Here is a 23,441-nt window from a genome sequence, read left to right on the forward strand (position 1 = left end):
GGGGGCGGGGGGTGGGGGGGGTCCTATTCTGAGATATGCTGCTACTGCAGAGTGTCAAAAGAGAAAGACGGGGAGAGACTGACAGGGAGGGAAACGGTGGGAGATTGAGAGATGTTTATAAAAAAAAAGGTGTGTGGGACACTAATTCCTCCTTCCAAAGGTCCCAACACGGCTTAGTGCGCACACATGGGTTATACCAATGCATTAGACCAGAACAAAATTCAAAGGGACAGGCTGACAAATTAGACTTTATGACTTCTATATATAGCTGCAGAGGTGATGAGCTACAAGCACATCCACACACACACACACACTTCTCGGCACATTAGTATGAGTTTAATGTGTGCATGTGTGTCAGCATCAAACCGCCACTCAGCACACACCTGGAAGCTTGCACTTAGACATCCAATGGCACTAACACAAAGAAACTCACAGGCACAGCAAAGCTCAAACGTTCTTATACCTTCTGTTTTATTTGAAGTTCAGTAACTTGGTCTTGATGCTTCCCAAATCTAAAAGTCCATAGGTATTATTGCATAATTGTAATCCCTTTTACATAAAAAGAGACACCCGCATTAAGTTAAATATTCATGTTTCCAGTGCTGGTCTATTTTTGTCATAAAGCCCTCACAGGTAGAAGAAGCAGCATAGTGACTCTCTCATCCACAACTTGTCTTTTAGTGCAGTCATTGGAGCTTTGGGCTGACAACAGCAGGAAGGTTTGTGCAGAAAAAAATGGGAGAGATAAAGAAACGAAAAATGTAGCCAACACCGATTTTGAGAACAGCCAAAAGATGCCAATGGCCGAAGCTCTTAAAAAAGAGGAATCTGTACACAGATACAACAATCATTTACATGCAGCAGATAGCTTAAGGAGACGCTGTTGCTTTGACACTTCTACACCCTCGACTGCAGCGTTATTCTCACTCTGAATGAGGCAGTGATATAGAAACTGTAGTCACACTTCAGTTACCAATTATGCTGCATTTATGATTCAATGCAGATCTGCTATGTGCAGGGCTTGTCACAATAAGTTTAATGTTTTCCAGGGCCTGAGAAGGTGTGTGCTGGTGTCACACACAACACAATTATCCACACAAACCAGCAGCCTACAGGTTCTCTGCTGAAAGCCTGCAGAGAACGCGAGATCGAGTGAAGCGGATTGGATGCAGGGCTGATTTTGACAGCTGGGGACGATGGGATTAGCAGCAGTGGTCGCTCAGTATCAGTATTTGTGAGTGGTTGTGTGTCCATGTGTAAATGCCCATACAGTCTGTCCAAAGATTGCCATATGTAGTGGGAATATTTATGCTGCCATGGAGAATGAACAATCTAATGGGTGGCTGAGCAATTTAATGCTTTATACGGTTTGTGCATGTGTGTGTTCATTAGTGTGCGTATTAGTGAGTGTTTTGTGCATGCGCTGGACTAAGCTGTAATGCCCCTATGCTCAAAATCCGTCGTTTGGAGTGAGCACATTACTATTCCTGTCACAACAGCCTTGCAGTAAGAGCAGCAGCAGCCGAGGCAAGCAGGCCAACCACTGTACAATCGAACATTCACGCTCACACACACACACCAGCGCTCTTTAGTCTAATCACGTTGTGCGTGTAAACCTACTTCGTGCACTTTTTTTGTGCAACATCTTACACTCTCCCTCATGCTGTTGCGTTGGCAGAGCGCTGCTCTCCCTGCATGTCATGCATCACCATGTGAACATCCCGATTTATGCAAATCTTCTGATTTGTTCAAGTGACCACATGACACATCCCATCACTCACCCTGGCTTTGCGCTCCCCCGTCCCCCTCTTCTGTGTCGGTCAGGTTGTTAAGCATCCTGGCTGATCTTCGGTACTCTTCTCCTGCTGAGGAGGGATGTCACCGATCGAGCTCTCAGCGGCTCTCCCTGCGCTCCAAGCACTGTGATACAACCACAGGAATGGCAGGGAAGCAGCGCAGAAAAAAAATGCCAGCCGGATCCTCCCGACTCCTCTTTGCTCCTTGCTGCCTGTAGGATGCAACAAAGAGAGGCAGAGGAAGAGAGAGGATTTTCCCCCCCCCTCCGTAGGTCCTCCTCTTGACGTCTCTTCTCTGGCTTGCAAGCGTGACTCTCGCTGTTGCTCTCTCTCTTCAGGAGGAGGAGGAGGAGGAAGAAGAGGAAGGGGAGGAGGGAAGAGGAAGGCTGCAGGAGTTTGGTGGATGATGGAACGCCTCAAATTTGCACACTTGCTCACCCTTTTTTCCCAATTTCCTTTTCTATGTCCTTTTTTCCTTCCTTTCTCACTCCTGATTTCAATCTTACACACTATAAAAAGACTCACTTTCTTTTGCTCAGATGATGAGCTCAGTTATTGTAGCTGCCGAACTGATTGCTTATTGAAGCGGCAGTGCGATTTCCTCTACAACCTTTTCTGCCCTTCCTCACTGCCTTTCTATCTTCACTAAGAGCTGTCAGACAAAGAGGAGAAGCAGAATTGAGGTTTGAAGAGCGAGCAAGCGGTAGCCTCGTTGCTCTGATGTGTTCTGTCTATAGAGGTGCTTTGTGCATCGGCTTCTCTTTCTGTCTTCTTTGTAATAACCAACTGCACTCACCGCCTCTTTAATGTCAGATGCAAATACACCTTCTGTTTCCTTCAAGAATAAACAAGCCATATCAACATCATCTGTATGCAGTTATGATAAACGTGGAGAGCCGAGTGCTCAGATACACACACACACGCACTCACACTCATGACAGGGACTCAGGATTGAGGTTATAGCAACTGGTTTCACCGGCATCTTTATCTCAATCCGTCCACCTTTAAAGCATAGAGATGTTTGGGTCCAGCTGAGAGGACATGCCTGTGGTATGGTGGAAACACAGCATTATAGCTTCAGTGTCAATGAGAACAGCCTCATTTTTATCTATGTAGATTAATTTTGATCTAGTACATCGTGTACTGTGAGCAAAATTGTGTGCAGCATAAAGACACGGCACGTGTGTGTGTTGTTTTGTGTGTCTTCCAGTGGTTGTGGTTCCATGTTAGGAATATGAGAGCAATTAATCTTGGTTTTAGTCATGGTAGCACCAATGCACAGAGTAGACAGAAGCAAAGAGATGTGAAAACAAAACCAAAGCCTTAGCTCCTGTGAATAAATTTGTTCTCCGTGTCTCAAACCAAACTGGTTGTGTCAGGGCACAATTAGCTCAACGAAGAACCAATACCTTGAAGCTTGATGATACATTTCTACTCTGAGCTGTGTGCTCTTTTTGACTGTTAATTAATACAAAATAATTTCCGGAACAAAAGCACAAATACTAATATTGAGAGCTTGTTCTCAGTTGTTGACATTGCAAAAAGACAGCCTACTTTAGGCAGTGCTTCTTCATTTTCTTTTGATAAAATTGTAAAAATGATGACCAAGACAGGGTATGTGAATGACATTTAGTTCAAACAACTCTGACCTCTACAATCTGTCTGAAAAAGGATCATCTCTTTCACATTTTAATGCTCAAATCAGTCTGATAAGACATTAGGTCCAAACCTAGATATTGTTTCTTAGCAAGATATTATTCGGTTTAATTCTTGTATTCAGTTTGAAAGAGGTTACATATAGAAAATAAGTAAATAGAAGGGACTAACTCTTTTTTTTCTTTTCTTTTAAGTCCCTTTCAATATTTGGAGGCCTTCTAAATCCTCCAGCATGTTTATTAAGCGTGTGAATGAGATTGAGTAAAACACTAAAGATACTTTATCAGCTTAAAGTTTGCATTTGACAATGAGACTTTTTCAAAATCATGGGACGAACAAAGTTCTGTTTAAATTTTTTATACTGTTGTTTAAACAGTTAGATGTTCCTAGGATCTAACGATGAAACAGTGACACTAATTAACAGTTTTAGAAGAACTTCTCCTTCCAGGTTTTAGGTGCAACTCTGTTAATTTTAGTTTGTGTTAAATGTTTTTTTTTTAATTGTTTCTTGTTCTTTAAGGATCTGTTTTCATTTTATTTTTAGCATTACCTCTAAATGTCTGTGACTGAACAAATGGTGGCCTTTTATTTGTATCAAAAAGGGACAAACAAACTGCATTTGATCATAAAAACTAAGCGTTTTTGCATTTACATTTAAGTAATATCAGATAACAACAAAAAAAAAAGAAACTTTTTGCCTTCTTGGTCCTTGAGCTGCCTACCCTGCTGCTGCAATGCTTCACTGCTTCCTTGCTGCAGCTGTTTGCATTTTCCCTGAATGTGAGGAAATATTATCACTACGGATTTCTGTGTCATAGATTGAGCAGCAAGCATCTACTGGATGAACTAAGTTTTTGTTACTCTCGGATTAATTTTCCATATGAGTTGGCTGACTCAGATGAAAATTCATTTTGCCCCAAACAAGCTGATGTTAATCAAAAGACAGCCAAATCCCTGCAATATGTTTTGATTAGGAGGGACACGAGACGGGCAATGAGCCAACTGTAAATTTGAGTAATTCTTTGTTTAACACTGTTGAGCAATGCTACATCATGTTTGGCAACCCTGACCTTGAAATAGAGCTCCTTCATAACTCGGTGAATTTATTTGCATTTACAGAATCAATTTTGAAAGTGTACTGAGTGAAAAATCAAACAAAGACATCTGCTGCATGCCAAGAATATTTAAACTCATTTACGCTTCAATCACTTATGTAAATATTTGTTTAAACATTATTTAAGGCATAACTAATACTGTCTAATACATGATAAATGTTGTGTTTTTTGTGCCAAACTGTGTGTAAAATATTGATTACAAACAGCATATTTATGTTTTATTTACAGAAGCATAAGAAAAGCAAGGTGGGGTAGCAGGATGTCATGTGTATCACCTGAAGAGATCAGAAAACAAGAATATATTAAGAATCTGAGTATTCAAGAACCACTTTGAGGAGGAGATATCATCACTAGAACAAGTATTGTTTTTTTAAATGAATACGAAACACCAAACAGGTAAAGTTTGCAACATTTTGTCACATTTAAAGACAAGAACAGATTGTTTATCAGCTCAGCTGGGGGTGCATATAGCAGACATTCTGAAGCAGAGAAACAGGAAAAGTGTATAAACAGGACAAAGGTTTAGATTCTGCATGCTTTTAACAGCAATAAGTTTACTGATAAACAAGAGATGAAGTCGGAACAAAGAAAAATTGCAACAGGTAACTTAAAAGGGCATTTCTGCTCATATAAAAAATGTTAGATAAGTTGGTAACAAACTTCTGTAAAACTTTAAGAAAACTTCAAGTAGCTCAAGGTATTTTCTATTAACTAATGATAAGCATAATAATAATATATATGAAACAATAATGATTAAGAATATTCAGTGATGTGGAGCTACTGTTTAAGGTTTTCATGCCTGATTGCAAAATCTGCTATTCTGGTGAAATGTGTCATATATAAAGATTGATGCATGCATAACTTTGGCTTCATAGATGAAGTCTCTGTGCAAAACTTTTCATGTGCAGCTAGTGGGTATGGTGAAGACTGAGCAGCTATTGACCACAAATTCAGTCATTACTGTAAAACATCTGTTAACAACAGCTAGTTTGCCAAACTCATTAAACTGTCAATAAATTACTAAAAGCACTTACAGACAGATTCTCCAGCCTGGATTTACAAACAAGGACAATTTAATCTGGTAAGTCTGACTTAAATATGCTTAGTTTGAAGAGTGCTTTAAATAAGTTCATTGTACTGCAACAATAACTTTATTAACCAAAGCAGACTGTGACATTATTGTTGTATACTTAAGGGTTGCAAATGATGTTCAATTCAGCCATAAATCCAGGATTTAAAGAGAAAACTGTAATACAGTTGAATGTTTTCTCTTTTTTCACCCCTTCAAGCAGTCAGAAAGCCTAATTATTGCAAGTCAACCTTTCGCTGACTATTATTCTGTGCACATACAGCTGACTCAGTCAAGCATCTAACGGCCCTCTTATTTCTTAATGGGCATGGCTTGCTGACAGCTTATCAGTATCTTGTCTAATAACAGAGTCATGTTATTGGATTAGCAAACCCGTACAACAATAAGGCACTAGCCAAAGGAACCTTTTGGGCACAGGGTGGGAAGAAAAGTACAACCTGCATACAGTAAAACAACAGCAGATTTATGTACAACTAAAACAAATCTGGACACCTTCCTCTATGTGCCTGCTCGTAACTGGGAAGCTGCACATATTCTTGAGGGGATGCAGTCAACACACAATGCCATAAAAAGACATAATAATGTAACCGCAAAGCTTGTACATGATTGTGACCTTTTTAGCAGAGTGTGATAAAGACACCCAAAGAAAGCTAATGGGATATTGATAGATACAGTAGGATTGTTTTTACATCAAAGAGTAGACGTATGAGTCAGTTTCCTGAAGTTGTTCTTGTTATCCGTGCCTCATTACATGCATGTGAGCTGGTAATCAGATGTGAATTACTGTTCCTGTGTCGTGTCTTTCTCAGGAGTACTTTAACAAATTAATCCCTATTGAGAAAATTATTAGAAAAAATGAGTTTTTACTTTAAACCAAAAGGCTAATATAACATGTTTAAGCAATAATCATTGGCTCATTTATTGTCATGAACTTTAAACTCGGCTCTAAGCAGAGGCTGGACAAGGAAACATGTTTAACAAAAAAAAAAAAAATCCCTTTTACAAGGTTTGTTCTGCCTACTAATAATAAATCTAAAACTTGCACAATACTCTGAATGATGACATATAAGGGTCAAAATGAACTGAATTATGTTTCTGTAGAGGCCATGCTGTGCTGACCGTCAGTGAATGCGTCATTAAAAAGATTAAAATTAGAAAGAGAGACAGAATGAAATGAAAATGAAGGCTGTGGCCATGTACAAACACAAAAAAAACTAAATTAAACGGAACAAATACTGGAAACAAGACTGCTTCAGAATTGCATCTTTCACTAAAAAATCTATAATTATATTTTAACGTTTTAACAAAAATAATCTTGTTCTGCTTCAGAATCCTACTGGTTCTTCTGCTGCTCCGTTCCTCTACTAAATCATACTAAGGTTATTAGAGTAGTTTTAGTTCGCCTCGCTTTCCTTGAACGAATCCTTACTGCTGTGATCTTTCATGCCAGAGATTTGAACTAAAATCATCTTATAATGAGAGGGGATGGCGATGTAGCCGTTTTGATCAAATCTTAAAAAAGATCCATCCTGTGGTTTATGAGATTTTTTTGCTAACAGACACAACTGGCTTTAATAGTTAGCAGCAATGTGCTAACATGCTTGGAGAATGTGTCGGGGATCAGTCTCAGCTTCTACCACATCAAATTTTAGCTCAATATCTGCTGATTGATTGAATTAAAGTCACTTTGGTGTTTGAGAAGGTTGCTAAGCTGTGGTGGCCATCTTTCTGAGACTTTCATTAAAATTTGTCCAATACAATACAGACAAATGAATACACACACACACACACACAGGCAAAAACATTATCACCGCAATAACTAGCACCCCAAAGCCTAACACCTGAGAAAAATGTTAGCTTAGGTAACAAGTAGAATCATTTTCTCACAAACCTCAAAACAGAATCATGCATGTTTTGCAAACAAATGAGTTGTCCTAATTTTCACAACAGCAAAGTGCCTCCATCTTAATAAGATTTAAACCATTCAAAGTGATAAAACTACAAGCAAAACCAATTTGAGTTTGCTCATAAAATATTCTTGATAATGTGCCACACTATCTCATGATCAATGGTGGCATCTTTCTAAAGCTTCTACTGATTCAAAAGCTATGTCCAGATTTTGAGTCAGAATGCTTCCACCTTCTCATGTACGAGTTTGGGAGCCTGGAAAGCCTCTCGGGACGTTAAACAGGCTTTTGTGTCCGCTTTTCAGAAGAGTCTGCTGAGACCATGTGTGTCCCAGACTTTCTCTGCATGAGCCAGCGAACTTACTGATGGCTTTCTAAACACATAAATAGGATGGAATGGTTACATAATGCAGCTAATGCTTTTTTTTTTTGGAGGGGGAAATGGGGGGAGAATAAACATAGACACTGCAATTTTCTGTGAACCTTCTGCAGCAAAATAACATCCCAATTCAGTTCCTTTTCGTTTGGCACCAGAACCATACAGTCCAACACATTTTTTTACTCAACAATGATATGATGTTCAAGCTGCTCCAGTTTTCATAGAATGAGATAAAGCAAGGACAACCAGCTCCAATCTGCAGTATCAGTGGCAACGCCTCGACTCCTCCTGTGGTTTGTTGGCCTACTGCCAGATCATTATTGTCTGTCTGAGCACCTCCAGACAAGGGCATGCACCATTTTACAGCAAGATTTGGCAGCAGGAAAAAAAAAGATGTGGACAGGAGCTTAAACTTCAAGTGGAGCCGTAACAAAAGGCACAAAGACAGAACTTACAGAGGTAGTTCTCAAGAGGGCTGAGAGTCAGTTCTTTTGTAATGCTTTTAAAATGCAGAGCCAGAAGGAACATTAGAAGGAATGAAGTAGAACAGCAACCCTCATACTCCCCTCTTTTGAATTTCCTCCATGTCTAGAATAAAATAAAATAATAATAAAAAAGAAAAAAAACATTTTGGGTGAGAAAAAGGTATTAATGCTTAGATGCTGCAATACACTGAGTCTCTTTATCTGTCAAACATCTTGACCACAAAAGGCTCGGAGAGTATTATTGTCAAGCACATCAAAGGCGCCATTTGATTCTAACATAAGAAAGTGTTACAACAGCCTCTCACAAAGAGATATTCTTGGGTTTATTTGGACTTTTTTTATTTTTTACATTCATATAATAAATGTATTGAAGAAAAAACAGAACAGTGTATAAGTCGAATCTTCACCGCATGATGCCTGAAATAACTTTAATTGAAGCAGCATTGTCATGAATAATGCAGTCTGTTTTTCAGTCAGAGCCATTTTTAGAAATAAAATCTGAAAATATTTAAATTTCTGCAATAATGCGGACCTGATTGCCATGAAGCATGATTACAGAGGCACTGTGACAAACCTGGAGAATACAGCTTGATTGGATTTCAGATGTGTCCTCTCAGTCTCACCTGTTAATCTGATCAGACTTTGCTTGAGAAACAATCAAATATCCTCTGATGGCAAACCTGGCGACAAACACAAACATCTGTGTTTGCATGCACAATAAGGTTCACTTGTACGAAATTATGTTGAGATGGTTGGACTTTAGAAAAATTGCACTACGTCTTGAAAGGAGCCCTGGCCTCCTGGGAAGTCATTTACAGTGAGCTGGGGATCTTAATGGATGTTCTGGTCAGATTTATTGTGCTGTGTCCATTATTTTATAGCACAAATAAATCTAGAGTTAACCCCCACTGTGCAAATTATCTTTAATAAATTCAACCCATCATTAGAATCTTATTCTTTGAAGCAAATATAATTATAGATGTATTCAAAATCAAATAACTACATTACTCTGACTACAATATCATGTTGCTTATTAGTTAAAAACTTAAAAACGAGACAACAGAATTTGATTAAGTTTAAATCTAGTTGATGGGAAATATGTTATTTGCAGCAGAGTTTGCATTTAGAAGGTGTCCGAGGTTTGCCATGTTGAAACCTGCAGGCCAAGCAGAAGCTGTTGGCTCTCAGAGGGCCTGTCAAGTAATTAATCTGAGAATAGCCGGGGCAGTCCTGAGGGATGAGCCGCCGCATCTGACAGGGCTTTGATTGTGAGGCAGACATTAAGGCGTGAGGGCGATTCTTGTAGCCTCGGCAGGAAGAAGGAGGAGATCAAAGCTGTTCAGAGATGCTCCGACACGACACACCTGGGCTTTTGTTTATCTGATGAGGCTCGCTGGCCAACCTTAGATTGTTGTCTTTCTAATAGCATAATCCTTTCACTTTTGTTTTTAGTTCCTCTTAAAAAGTAAGTACATAAATAAAAAGAATCAATAGACGCTACATGAAACATATGTTATCAGTATCATCTGGTTCAAACAATAATGCAAATATTTGTGTTCGAGCCTGATATAAAATATAGAAGCTGAGCATATGAGTTTTGATAAACGTTTTGAAATATTTTAGGTGTTTTCCCAGATGTATCTCTGATAAAACTAATGTTTTTTTTATTGATCCTGTTTGCATTATTAACAAGAACTGATACTGTTTGTCAGAATTACTGTAACATGTTAGCAACATTTCTGTTGTGATGCACGTTTTTTTTAAATAGAGAATTGTTGTATAATGCAAACTCTTTTGTATTTTTTTACATTTGAAGAGCTATTTTTTTATTTTTCCAAGCTCATACTAATCTCTAATTAATAATATGTGTAGCTACCTTGATTAATTTGCTAAACCAACTTTTTAAATCTAGCGCAAAGAAAATTATGTTTTAAAACTTTGACAATTAATTGGAGTCTGGTGTGATGTGATAAAACAAGTGAAACAAAATTATACAATTTCTCATTCCTCATATTTTCTGTCAGAATAGTACAGCTATTTTTTTGCTTACCTTACAGCACCAATACACTTCACTTATATAAAGTTTAATAAATACTGAATAATGTAATCATCACATCCCTTCAGATATACTGATCTAACACAATATATGATCCTAAATTAACTGGGGTTTAACATACAACCACAGGAAGAGTAGTCAGTTATTGTTATGTAATATTTTTAAGAAACATAATCAAGTGGAGAAGTATGAATACTTTGTAAGAATAACCTCAGTTTACCTCTTCTTCTTGTTTATTACGTCAGTTTCACATCATCTGCACACAGATCCATTAAAAGTGCAGCTATTAGGGAAAAAAAACACCAATCCTTCAGTATGTTTGGATCTTCTTCAAGAACGACACCTGCATTTGATTTAAAATCAATTATCATCTCCCCATCTGACTAATAACTCTAACAGCTTCTTGAGATGCAACAATGTCGACCATGTTCTTCTCGTTTCCTCCTTCATTTTGCCTATGACAACACTCATAAATGACTCGGCTATAAATCATTTATTACCTCTGACAAGGCGGTTATGTTGTCGGTGGTGTCAGTTGTCTGTTAGAAAGGTTACTTAGAAATGAACAAACTGATTTTGATTAAATTTTCAGGAAATGTTGGGGTTGTCACAAGAAACAATTGACTCAAATTTGGTAGCGAGCTAGATCACAATCTGGGTCCTACAACTCTTTACTGACCCTATGGCCTTGATGAAGGTTTACAGCTTTTGAGTGCTTCTAGTCTGTATACATTTAAGTTATTTTTGCTTTTTTAACTCATATGTAATTGTAAATTTTGTGCTGTTTTTATATTTTGCATAACAATATCAGCCAAAAGAATTGCAAATAATAGAGGGCACCTCATTGTGTTCGCCTGAATGTTAATTAATAATGTAAAATATTCAATCATTAATAGATGAAAATGAAAAGGCAAAGATTCCTTGTTGTTGAAGACTGCAGGATATCAGTGTGTGAGAAACGGAGGAGAGATTCTGACATCTTCCCACATTAAAAAGGTGAACCTGACAGAACTATTGAGCTGTGGTTGAAGAAAGTCCACGCTGAAATGTTAGATAAAAATGTAGCGAGATGAAAAGCGGCAGCGAGACGCACACTCAAAGGAAAAGTGCACAATAGTGGTTAGGATACTATGTGAGCAGAGATATACTGTATTTTGAAGTGCTTTTAGTTTGAGTGTAGAAAAAATTACCAGCAGTTGGGCTGCCACCTTTCCATAGTTTCACCAGCATCCCTTTTTTTTTCTTTTTTTAAATCTATTTCTCTTATGCCACCAAGGAGGAGGAGGAGGAGGAGCAGGAGCAGGAGGAAGGAAGATCTGACCTAGTTTTCTTTTCTCCAAAGAAAAAAGATGTAGCAACAGAGAGAGAGAAATGAAGTGAGAGAAGAAGATGAAGAAGATGAGTGGGGAGCACTGGCCTGAATGAGAACAGAAAGAAAGAGGGGCTCATTTCCATACATCCTTCTACGTCTTCCAGGTTTCCTAAAATGGTGAACACATCGCAGTCGTCCCAAATGGGACACAAAGGCACTCGATTGTATGAAAACTGTCCACAAACTTCAGCTAATCAAGGAGAAGCCAAGGCAATTCATGTGAAATTGGTCAAAATTAAAAGATAAAAAAAAATCTTTTAGTGGTGAAAAGTGATTTGCCTACACTTGACCCACATTTGTGACATTTATTTAATCACCAAAGAATACTTGTGTTCATCAAGCTAATGAAATGACCTAATTGTGGTTTAGTGAGAAAAATTAAAATGTTCCAGTATGGCAGTGCATCATGTCAAGAACATCAGTGCTTCCTTCTCTTGGAGAAACATACTAAAGATTTTTTTATTACTTTTTTTTAGGCAGCTGCTCTTGTACAGTAAGCTGCTTTAGAGCAAAGAACATCTGTTTAAGTCAGAGAGGAGATGCTTGACTGAAAAGATAAGGGGGCGGTTTATCCAGTGTAACACAAATCAATGTTTAGTTCAGTCGTCACAGAAACACATCGAGGATCATGTTTAGTAAGGAGCTGGAAGCTGTGTTTGGTAAATTGGTTCAAATGAAATAAAATATAGCTTTAGCTGCTGATTTGGTTTAAATTCAGAGAGCATGAAAATTAAAAAAAAAATGTTCTGGAAAAAATTGGATAATATATATACATATATATACACATATATATATATATAAATACACACATACAGATATACATATCTTGAGTTATGTGGGAATTTAGCTCTGTTATGTAACACTGCTCTGCCTGCAGTACTAAAATAGGTTTTAAAGGGTCATTGTAGGCTTAAGGGTGTGTGGGTTTTAAGGTTTTTATAGCATTGAAATGTGGTTGGTAGTGCTTTAAATACATCAATAAATACAATAAAATACACTAGTCTCCATTTTGAATGGATCTCTGGTCAATTAGCTGTTAAAATTAAGAACAACCTAATGTTCAGTCTAAATCCTTGGTTGTTGAGCCACATTCTGAGTCTACCAGTTCTTATGGTTGAAAACTGAAAACTTTTTATTTATTTATTTTATATAGTTGTCCACTCTGATTTTTGATTTTAGTAGTCACAAGTCACAAGTCAAGAGTCAATGTTAATTTATATAGTACATTTAAAAACAGCAAAGTTGACCAAAATGCTTTACAAGCAGGTTCAAAAGAAACAGGACAAACCATCAATAAAATAAATTCAGTAAAATCACTCATAAGAACCAACACGTACAATAAAACAAGGTATAAACCAGCTAATAAAAGGACACACTAGAACATGAAAGCTCTGATGAGACTCAAACTGAACTTGAATTAAAAGCCAATGTAGAAAATGAGTTTTCAGGTTGGATTTATAGACTCTGCAGCACAAATATCAAGGGGCAGGTTGTTCCAGAGTTTGGAGGAAGGGGGATCCCTCCCTGCACTTTAATTTAACCGTTGGCTGAACTAAGAGCATCAAGCTGGAGGATGGTGTTCTTCAGGTGTTATAAAGGTCAAGAAGTTCAGTTAAATAACGGGGTGCCAACGCATTTAAAATTTTTAAAGGGAGTAAAATAATCTTAAAATCAATATGAAAATGAACAGGCAGCCAGTGTAAATTTGCTAAATCTGGGGTGATGTGGTCATGCTTTCTGGTACCTGTTCCAGTGGGTATTATAATTTTTATCTTGCCTTCTTCTAGAAATTTTTTATCTTACAAGATTACATAAAACATCAATTTCCCATCTGGCGAACACTTGATCCAGTTACCATAAAATGCCTTTTATTGCAATCCAAGGCTACAGAAGGGCAAGTAGAGGTTTGCTGCTTAAACCCCAGCACAACACAAAGCATAGATGCACATCGCTGTAAACTGAAAATGACATTAAAATCAGCCGAGTATATTGGTTTCACGTGAGTCGTTAAGAAAGGAAAAAAAAATCGAATCTCTTCCACCACAGAAGTCAGTTAGTGTGGTGAGAATGGCAGCTGGAAAATGGGTGTAATGATTAGACATTTCAACCTAATACCAGGTGTGTCTATTAACGACTGGCTAATAATCACAGAAAAAAGGCTCAACGTTTAGAACAAGGAAATATTGATGATGGCTGTATATTATTTAAATGCACCAGAGACTTGATGTGCATATTGACACACAGATTTGGTTTAATCTAAACTGAGAGCACACCCATCTAGTGTTTGAAGGGTTAAGCACTGATTGCTGAAGGCACAATTAGACCAATACTAATTACAAATCAAAAGGGTCTAATTTGATGCTTTTCGTTAAACATGTAACAAATGTGTACCACTTAATCTATTCTTAACAACACTGTGTTAACTATAACATTTAGAAATGAGACGGTATCATGATCTACCAGGAAGTATTGTTTTCTTAAAGTACAGCAACATGTCAAAGACAACATTAAACTTAACAAATAGAGCTTTCCTTACAAAAAAAAAATGTTTGTTTAATGAGTAAATATAGAGTTATGAAATTACTACTAATGGCAATAAGAGGTTCAACAGTTACATGTAAATATGTGCTATATACCTTAAAGGTATCTTCAAATAAAAAAGGAGATGAAGATTTTATTTTAGCTTATATAAATGTAAGACTAATGCTTCGGTAAACATTTAGTACTGCTTCTCCTAAGAGGCCACAGGATATAAAATCTGAATCTGGTGAGTTTTAAAAAGACCATCGCTCTCCTGCTCCTTTCCTGTGCAGCTGTATGAACGTATGGGGCATCCAGAAACAGGTCAACGACTGAGACAGAACATGTTTTATTACTAAAACAAAGTAAAGTGAGAAAATGCAACACAAGATACCAGAATCACAATTTAACTTTTCTCCCTTTAGACCAAATTAGAATGCATTTCTTTCATAAAAGGTTTTAAATAATATATTACACAAGTTTAGCCTTTAAACCTTCACATTCTTTCATTCATTTTATGCGCTTAACACCTCATCAGACGTGTTCCCCATGAAAAGTTGACTCATTACAATTCCAGTGTTAAGCAATCTGATGTAAATTTCATACCACATTGACCCTTGTTTCTATTTCTGTCCGTTCTGCTACAGTGCACTTATATTCTCGTCTGCACCACGCTGACATTTCTTCCAAAAATACTCAAGAGCAGTCAAGGCAACAAACAGTTAGGCAGAGGATAAGTAGTTAGAACAAAGTGCTTTGTGTTTTGCCTTTAAAACTGTTAAAGTTACAGAAATCATTGAAAGCATAGTTCTGAGCAGAACTCTGTCACCTGGGAACTAAAGTTGCAAAATGATGTTGATTCATTTCACAGGTACTCAGAACTGTAAACAATGCTGACAGTCACACTGAAATAAAGCAAAGACTTAACAAGTCTTAGTCATGAGAAGAGATGAAGCAGATGAAAATGGTTATTGATGATTTTAATATTAGAATTGTTTTGTCAGTCCTGACAGTCAGTGTGCTGAGACTAAAGTAGCCTTTTAAGACAAATTCACATATTTCCCAAAGTGAATTTAAAAAGGAAGGGAAAAAACAGTTGGCAAATATACTCAAAACACCTCCCAAGAGAAGAAGAAATTGACAAATTTCCACTTCTTTTATCTCTACTGAGATTTTCCTGGAATAGACAGCTGAAATATTTGGTACTTGATTGTGACAATGCTATTGAACAAATCCACTGAGTTGGATAATTGCAATTATTTTGAATAAGTAAACATTGTTAATGGCTTAGTAGCTCCTAAAAACATGCAGACAAAACAATGGATTAAAGATCGACTTTTGCTATATGCTAAACTTTAGCACTGATTTTAAAATAACCCATGCAAAGGTCAAATAATTTACAAGTACTGTCAGTTCTTATGCAGCAAAGACTTCATATCCTCAGTAACATGAACAAACTATTTGACAATGCAGTGCTAAAATATTTACAGTTTAGACTAAGCGATGAGGCCTTTTTAATAAAACAAAAATGAAACGTTGCTATTCAGCCTGAAGATGAAACAAGCCACAGTACGACTGAGACATCTTAGCAGTATTATGATTATAGAAATGATTTATCAGCTAACATTAGCCTCTAACACAGTGATTCCCAAACAGCAGCATCTTAAGATAATCTCAAGTAATAAAAAAGATTGCTGATTGCATATGTTTTCAATTATTGCCACAAGAGATAAAACTCATAAGTGAACAAAAAGGTCATATGAATGTTAAGGCAGTTTTCCTTGTCATTATACCCTGTTTATTGGCTCAGCAGTAGCTCAGTGGTCAGTGCCACAGTCTTATAATCCTGAGGCTACAAGTACGAGCCCAGGTTGTGTCAGGAAGGGCATCTGATGTAAAACAATTGTCAAATCTTTCATACGAGTTTGTTCACTGTGGCAACCTTTGCAGAAGGGAGCAGCTGTAAGCACAACACTGAATAAGCAGCAATATTTTAGTACTTCAGTAAGCAATATTTGGGGTCACAAGTCTCTGAAAGTCTTATTTTTGTGGGTCAGAAGGTGAAAACTTTGGGAACCACTGCTCTAACCTTATGATACAGCCAAGAGACAGGCTAAAAATATTTTAAAACAAGACAAAAACTCGATCAATAATTGACTGTTCTTTTATTAAGTAGGCAATGTACACTGGATATTCAGACAAGTGGTAAATTAGAGCAGGTAAGCTGCAAAACCATTTTTGTTTTATTTGAACTACAGATACTTTGTCTCTTTGGATCCAAAGAGTAACTCTATTAATTATTTTCAACAAAAACAACATAACACTAGATGAGCAGCGAACCTGTAGCACTTTTTAAACCACATTATTCCATCTTTGGAGAAACACGCAGCAGTAAAAGACCAGCAGGCTGTATCCGCCGACGTCACGCGTCTCATCTTCTCTGTAATTAACTGACAATGGGAGTGGCCCGCATCACTACAGGGACAGTCTGATTGGATCAATTGACACCTCTGTCTTGTGATAGGTGATAATGTCCTGTTCTGAGTGGATAATGCAGAGGTAATCTGCCCCGTGGAGATCCCCATCAGTACTGAAGGCCCTCCAACTCCAACTCTGTTAACCACAGATAATAAGATTACAGCTCAGCTCGTTCCTGATAGAATTACAACTATATGAAAGTGGTGGATAATTTCAGGTTATAGCATGCCTTTGGAGTGAAGAAACACTTGTACTGTTATATCAAATTTGCAGGACTGAGCATGAACTCATATTTATGACAGTTTGTCAGCATGATTCCTCACAGTTTAGGTTCATATTTCCGCAAAGCTTTTAAGATGCTACAGGACACAAACATAAGGGGTTAGACGTAAAGGTGTGGGTGTGGGGTGGCCCAAAGAGGTGAAGAAGTAAATGTTATTGAGCTTTTCTTATAAGTGAATTGACAAAGTTCATACAGTGCAAGGAGTTTTATTCTGTGAATCAAAGTTATGAAAATTAATGCAATGTCAGCTCAACGGGTCTTAAATTTGAGATCTAGCAGAAAACTCTGCTCCTTCATCCGTCATCAATAGAATATCAATAGCCTGAGGCTCTACTGAGACCAGAAACACTTTGAAAAGAACAGTTAATACAGTGCTTATTCCAATGCAATAAGCAGCAAATTGTATAAAATGCAGAAGTAAAGTTTGATTGGAATCAAAGACAGTGAGGAGTTTTGTGTTGTACAGTGATTCTGAGTAAGTGCATCCACAAATTAAAGCAAAAACGCTGCAGCGTGTCGTCAATATGGTGACGTTCAAGTTCTTACCACCCAGCTGTAGATCTAGCCAGCTTAAAGCGAGAGAATGTCTGCTCCTGAATCTAAATGCTATAATCTTATCTGCCCACTGGTGCAGGAAGCTGAGAGGCACTAAATTCCCTTCTGGTGATTGGCTCTGGCGTCTTTGGAAGAGTGTTATTCACACACACTCACACACACGTACACATACAATCCATCTCCAGTGTGTCTTAACCAGTCGCCTCAGAGTTATTGGACATCCAGAACTGAGGAGAAGGAATTTCTCTGGTTCTACTTCTCTGAGTTTGTAATTTAGAGTGAAGATTTGAAGATTAGAAAACCAGAAGTACAACAGTGTTGTATCTTCGGGCGACATCATCTGCCCACAAGCTTGTTTTACCGGCCGGTTAAATAAAATGGCAGAGGTGCTGCAAAAATGGAACATGCCGTTTACATGTATGTGCTGTGTCTCACATTAAAGTTAAATTTAATTTCATTCACAGCAACTTCAACCAGGAGAAAGTAATTATTATGGAAATTTATCCTCTTGGACTTTGATGGCATGAATGTATCCAGAATGAAACAAATTAAAAGTTTCTTTCATTGACAGTTTTTCTGTTTCCCTGCTTCATATTTTTGTTCTGCAATTTTTTATCCAGTATGGATTTGGTTTGCTCTCCTTTGCCCTTTTGCCTGAAACGTCCATAGTTTGTCTAATGAAGTATTTCAGAGTTGTCTTTTTTAATTTCACCAACATTTTTGGTTTTGCATTTCAGAAGCTAATTTCAGAATCTGGAGCTATGAAATTTTTGACATTTGAAAAACTAAATTATTTCCATTAATTTCCTGTTAATCAATTCATGAACCTACAGACTAATATTTTCTGTAGTGATAATAAGATAAGTCTAATGTTTTGAGAGTACAAGTGTTTTATGAGGATAGTAAGTCACAATTGATCTGGTCGGTCGGTCTGTCTGTCTGTCTGTCTGTCTGTCTGTCTGTCTGTCTATCTATCTATCTATCTATCTATCTATCTATCTATCTATCTATCTATCTATCTAGACATAACTGATTAAACGTACCCTTAATTCTGGGAGAAAAAGAGAATGCTTGCTTTTGGCGACAGACTTAACCAGAAACTTACTGTAAAGCTGTTGTCTAGCATCAACAATCAATACTCCCAAAGGCTACAGGTAACTCAAACAGTTGGATATGGCTGCCCTTTTCAGCTGAGTATGTCTTTGTACCAGCACTATTCAGCACAGCGAGAAAAAAACAAAAAACAAAGAATAAATCCAAGGATTTCAATGGTACTGCGATGTTGATTCTTTAAATCTCCCCTGTGGTGAGCAAACTAATGAGCTGTCTACTGTAGCCAAGCAGGGCTTCAAGATATTAAGAGGTTTTAAAAAGCTTCGGTTTATCCTAATGCTGATCGCAAGGCACTGTCCCTAAAATCAGAATGTCCTTGTTGCAGAGCAAAAAGGGGATTTGGGATAGAGTGGCAGTTTATTTGGTTTTGTTTGCATATACAGCAGCCGGCAAGATAGGTGGATATACTGATGTGAAATATTATTATAATAAATAATAATAATTATTATTATTGAAATTATATAGGTGTACAAATAAAAAAACATTTTTTAAGTATATATTCACAGAAAAAAAAGCTAATATATCACCAAAGTTTTACAAAAATGCAGTATCTACAGGGTGTAAATATTCTTTGAGAAAATAATTTGACTCCCACATAAATGTGTTTTCAGTCTGGTTCAAATTTGACTGATAACTGAGAGAAAAATGTGTGTATTATGTCTGTGTATTTACTTGGTTGTCTTTAAGTTTCATCTGCCAAATACTGATGATAAGTGAAAGATAAAGGTCCAAGCAGTAAATGTAATTCTGCACCTTTTATTTCACTCATAAATCAGTGTGTCTGAACTTCCACTAATATTTTGGATTTTTATTTGAAAATGAATAAAACAAGTCTAGTATGTTTTTTTTTATTAGATCAATATATTCAACATAACTTAATTGGAAATGATCTGTCATTGCTTTTTATTATGCTACTAAAGGCTAAATTAACATTCCTAAATCCCACTGAAGGAATTTTCTGCCTCCAGCAAGTGTTTCCTGTTTGCCCATGCAGCTCACACCAGCTTTAAAGGAGCCTCAAGGAGAAAGGCAGTGTCTCAAACAAACTTGACGTGAACTGTAGTGAAAGTGACACAGTGAGGTCAGCTTGTGCCCTGCGGTGTCACCTGTTCCCACCTGACACATAAACTGGTACAACCTCGAAACACAGCTGCTGAGTCAGCGGAGAGGGGGAGTTTGGTTCGAGGTTTGAGGCAACAGGCTGATGTGACAGAACAAGTGGAGGAGCCAACTCAAGTGAAGCTAAGCTGATGTGAAGTGTTAAGGAAGGTAGAAAGGACATCAGGGTAGAAGTTAGTGGAAGAGAGAAAGGGGAGGGGGCTCAATAAAGGATACAGAGCGGATAATATCTGGTCATTTTGTCAGGGGAAGATGACAGAGACTGACTGGGGAAGCAGCAAAAAAAAAAAAAAAACAACCTGCTGCAACACAAGAAGAGGTATGAGGAAAAACACATCAGCCCCAAGAGCCCCTACCTTGTTATGTTAATGTCTATCACATACTGCAGGGGTGTTTTTTTTACAATATACAGGTGTGATGTAATTAAAAACTGCACCTTTTTCATTTCTAACTCTATAAAACTCCAAAGTTTTTCTGGCACTTGACATTTTAAGGTATTCTGAAGCAGTCCTCTATTTCAAAAGGTTTTCCCAGTTTGACTAATATTGCTGTCTACATCACTATCTTGACTGAATACATAAATAATAAATAAATATTACATTGTTTGGTTCTGCGAGGGTTCTGAAATAGCACAAATAGCTCAGAGATTGTTCTGAGCTCCTATTGATGCAGAGACAATGTCACATAGTGGGTCTTATTAAATATTAACTTTGCTGCCTTCAGGGCCAATGTACTCGAATGAGGAAATAAACAAAACGGTTGAAGTAGAAGACTGAACAGAAGCAGCACCTTATTGTCTCTAAGTGTTTTGTAAGACTGAAACAGAACTACCAGCCATGAACAGGCCCTGTTGATTTGATGAGAAATAAAGCACTCATTGAAAATGAAATGACTTTGTGCCCCAGGATTGCGTTTATATTAAAATGTCTTCAAGGACTGTTGTAAAAATCTATGCATCATCAAAAGGTTTACAAATTTCCAAAATAATAAGAAAAAATTGTTTACATAGATTACAAGAAGATGGTTATGTTCCGTAAGCTCATAAATTTAAATGAAACATTGTTTTCAGCTTACTACCTCATCTTCTTGCTTTACTTTTGCCACTCTGTCTGCAGTCTACGGGTGCCTTTATAAACTGAAAGCCAGGAAAAGGGGTGGTAGAGTCTGGTATATCTTCTGAACTTATGTCTCAGTGAATCCTACGACACTACAAATCAGTATCTACTTGTCCTCTTTAAGAAAACAAACATCCTAATGAGATTTCTGCCAACCATGAATGAATATTCTAAGATCAATATGTCTACACCACTTTGGTCAAAGACATCAGTTGTTGATCACTGTTCACCAATAAAACCGACCTCATATGAGGTCAGCAAAGTTTGCTTAGATTTGTTAAGTCCAAATACAATGAACAGTGGAAATAACTGAATTCTTTGGAAGATAACCACTATGCTGTAAAATCATGGTTGTAATATTGTGGACAACAAATGTATAAATGACTGCACTGCACAGAGAGTTTGAGAGAGAAGCTGATCTTGTCGCTGCTTTCTCACCTTTGCACATCTGACTCAGATCCTACACGCTGTGCATTAAACAACTTGATAGATATTTATATCACCTAACAAAAAAAACTTCCCCTGCTTGTGATTTGGATGCTTTTCCGCAAATTGCAATAATATAAACACATAGATGCAAATTAATTATTACTGTCTGCAGAATTTGCACTGTGATAAGCCATTGAGTGTTTTTGGTCTTTAATGGGATAAACCACAAAAAGCACAAACATCTTATTTTCCTATTTTTGGGATTCATTAGCTCAGTGGTGCTCTCATGCTTCCTGTCACTTCTGCACACCAATTTGCACATATGCAAGTGGTACTTTAATACTTAAAGTCAGCGTCACGGCGGCTTAGCATAAGTAAAGAAACTGCATTGCTCAGACAGAGATGCATTCGTGCAGCTGGGTAGGTCAGTCATGCTGTTGCACCAGCTCAGCAGGCTATGACTGTGCTCTGAAGTGATGCGTTGTCAGTACTCCCGGGGGACTGGGGAACACTACAATGCATGATTGAAATACATAAGTAAGAGAGGAGTGCAGGAGAGTTAGCAGCATGGTGAAGAAACAGAAGTTGAGATGAAATTAAAGATGAAGGGATGCTAATAGCGAGGCAGGGGATGTGGACTCAGAGGTAAAGTGAGCAAGAGAGACGGCAGAGAAAAAGGGATGTAATCCATGATCCAGATGGAGGGAGGCTTGTTGTTGGGAGCAGCAGGGGATTGGGGCTCTCAGTTAATGTGACGGCCATGCTGGGTAAAAATAGCCCGGGGAAGCAGGGCAGGACTTCTCTATGATGAATAATACACAGAGGATGAGGGGGGAGGAGTGGAGCGTGGAGAGGAAAGGAGCATGGGTTTGCTTAGATCAAAATGTAATTAATTACAGGTATATTACTTTCTTATTAGCCATCTAGTGTCTACAGTGACAAATTATGTTGTCTTTACTTATGTTTGTTTATATAATACAGTCTGTACTTTAATCTTGCAGATGTCAAAGCATGCCTAACTCATGTGAGACCACAGAACAGAGAGCATTACAAAACCATTTGGGTTTTAGAGAAGCATGAGTGGAAATATGCAGCTTTTATCCCCACTACATCCACAGAGAGACAAGGATATGCAGTTAGCTCTTTCTCTATATCAAATATTCACACTGGGTAGAACTGCACTGGATCCCCGAGGATCTGTCTTAGACACTTTGTACATCTATACAGGTACATTTGATCAAATAAACTCAACAGGCAGCAATCATAAATTTTATTTATTTTTTGTTCTTCTAAATGTCCTACCTTACAATAGTGGTCATATTAAAGACAAAAATAGTGCATACAAAGAAATATGACAAAAATAAGTAGCTCGTTACAAGATTGGTAGTTACACAATCCTGACGTGAAGCCTATATTTTTATCACCTTTTTTTTGTTGTTTTTTTTGTTTTGTTTAAAGCTACTGAAAAAGGTAAAGTAAAAAAAAGTGCTTAAAATGGGGGAACATAATCCACGTCAGATTTTACAATGACAGTGTGTTTCATAGAAAGCTCCTTATTGAGTGCTAGCAGCAGCAGCAGTGCATTGTTTGAGCTTTACTTGAGGAAAATTGATTGCCACAAGCATTATGTCGCTGAATGAGTTTGTTTACCCTGTTCAGTTTACAAAAATGATGGGGGAGATGTTGAAGCCACTCAGTTCTAAACTAATCACCCTGTCTCGTGATAACACAAGCAAACAATGATGATTTATTCTATCTCTCTGAAAAGGTAGACAAATCATGTCTGCCGTTTTGATTGACAATCTCTCAGATTACCCATAATGCACTGCTAATTGCTTTTTCAATTCTGTGAGGTAGACAGCTTTTGGTACCATAGTGTACAAATCTATGAAAGTGGAGCACAGTAATCACATATTTAAGCCATGACTTGTGAAAGATGGTTTTAAATGTATGTTTGGTGCTGCAGAGTGAAT

The 23,441-nt window shown here is 37.5% G+C and overlaps 1 protein-coding gene across 3 annotated transcripts in view; it reads right to left on the reverse strand.

The window, feature by feature from the left end:
- Positions 1-23,441, reverse strand: part of slc12a5a (solute carrier family 12 member 5a) — a 135,989-nt gene that overhangs the window by 85,197 nt on the left and 27,351 nt on the right. Inside the window, exon 1 of one of the 3 annotated variants that reach the window (XM_017408680.3) lies at positions 1,782-2,099. The exons of the other annotated variants lie outside the window; for them this stretch is intronic. Coding sequence (XP_017264169.1) covers positions 1,782-1,836 — 55 coding nt within the window. The 5' untranslated portion in view covers positions 1,837-2,099. Of the gene's footprint in view, positions 1-1,781; positions 2,100-23,441 lie in introns of those variants that run through there. 3 annotated transcript variants of the gene reach the window in all.

Source organism: Kryptolebias marmoratus, linkage group LG4, assembly GCF_001649575.2.
Source record: "Kryptolebias marmoratus isolate JLee-2015 linkage group LG4, ASM164957v2, whole genome shotgun sequence".
Taxonomy (NCBI): Eukaryota; Metazoa; Chordata; class Actinopteri; order Cyprinodontiformes; family Rivulidae; genus Kryptolebias; species Kryptolebias marmoratus.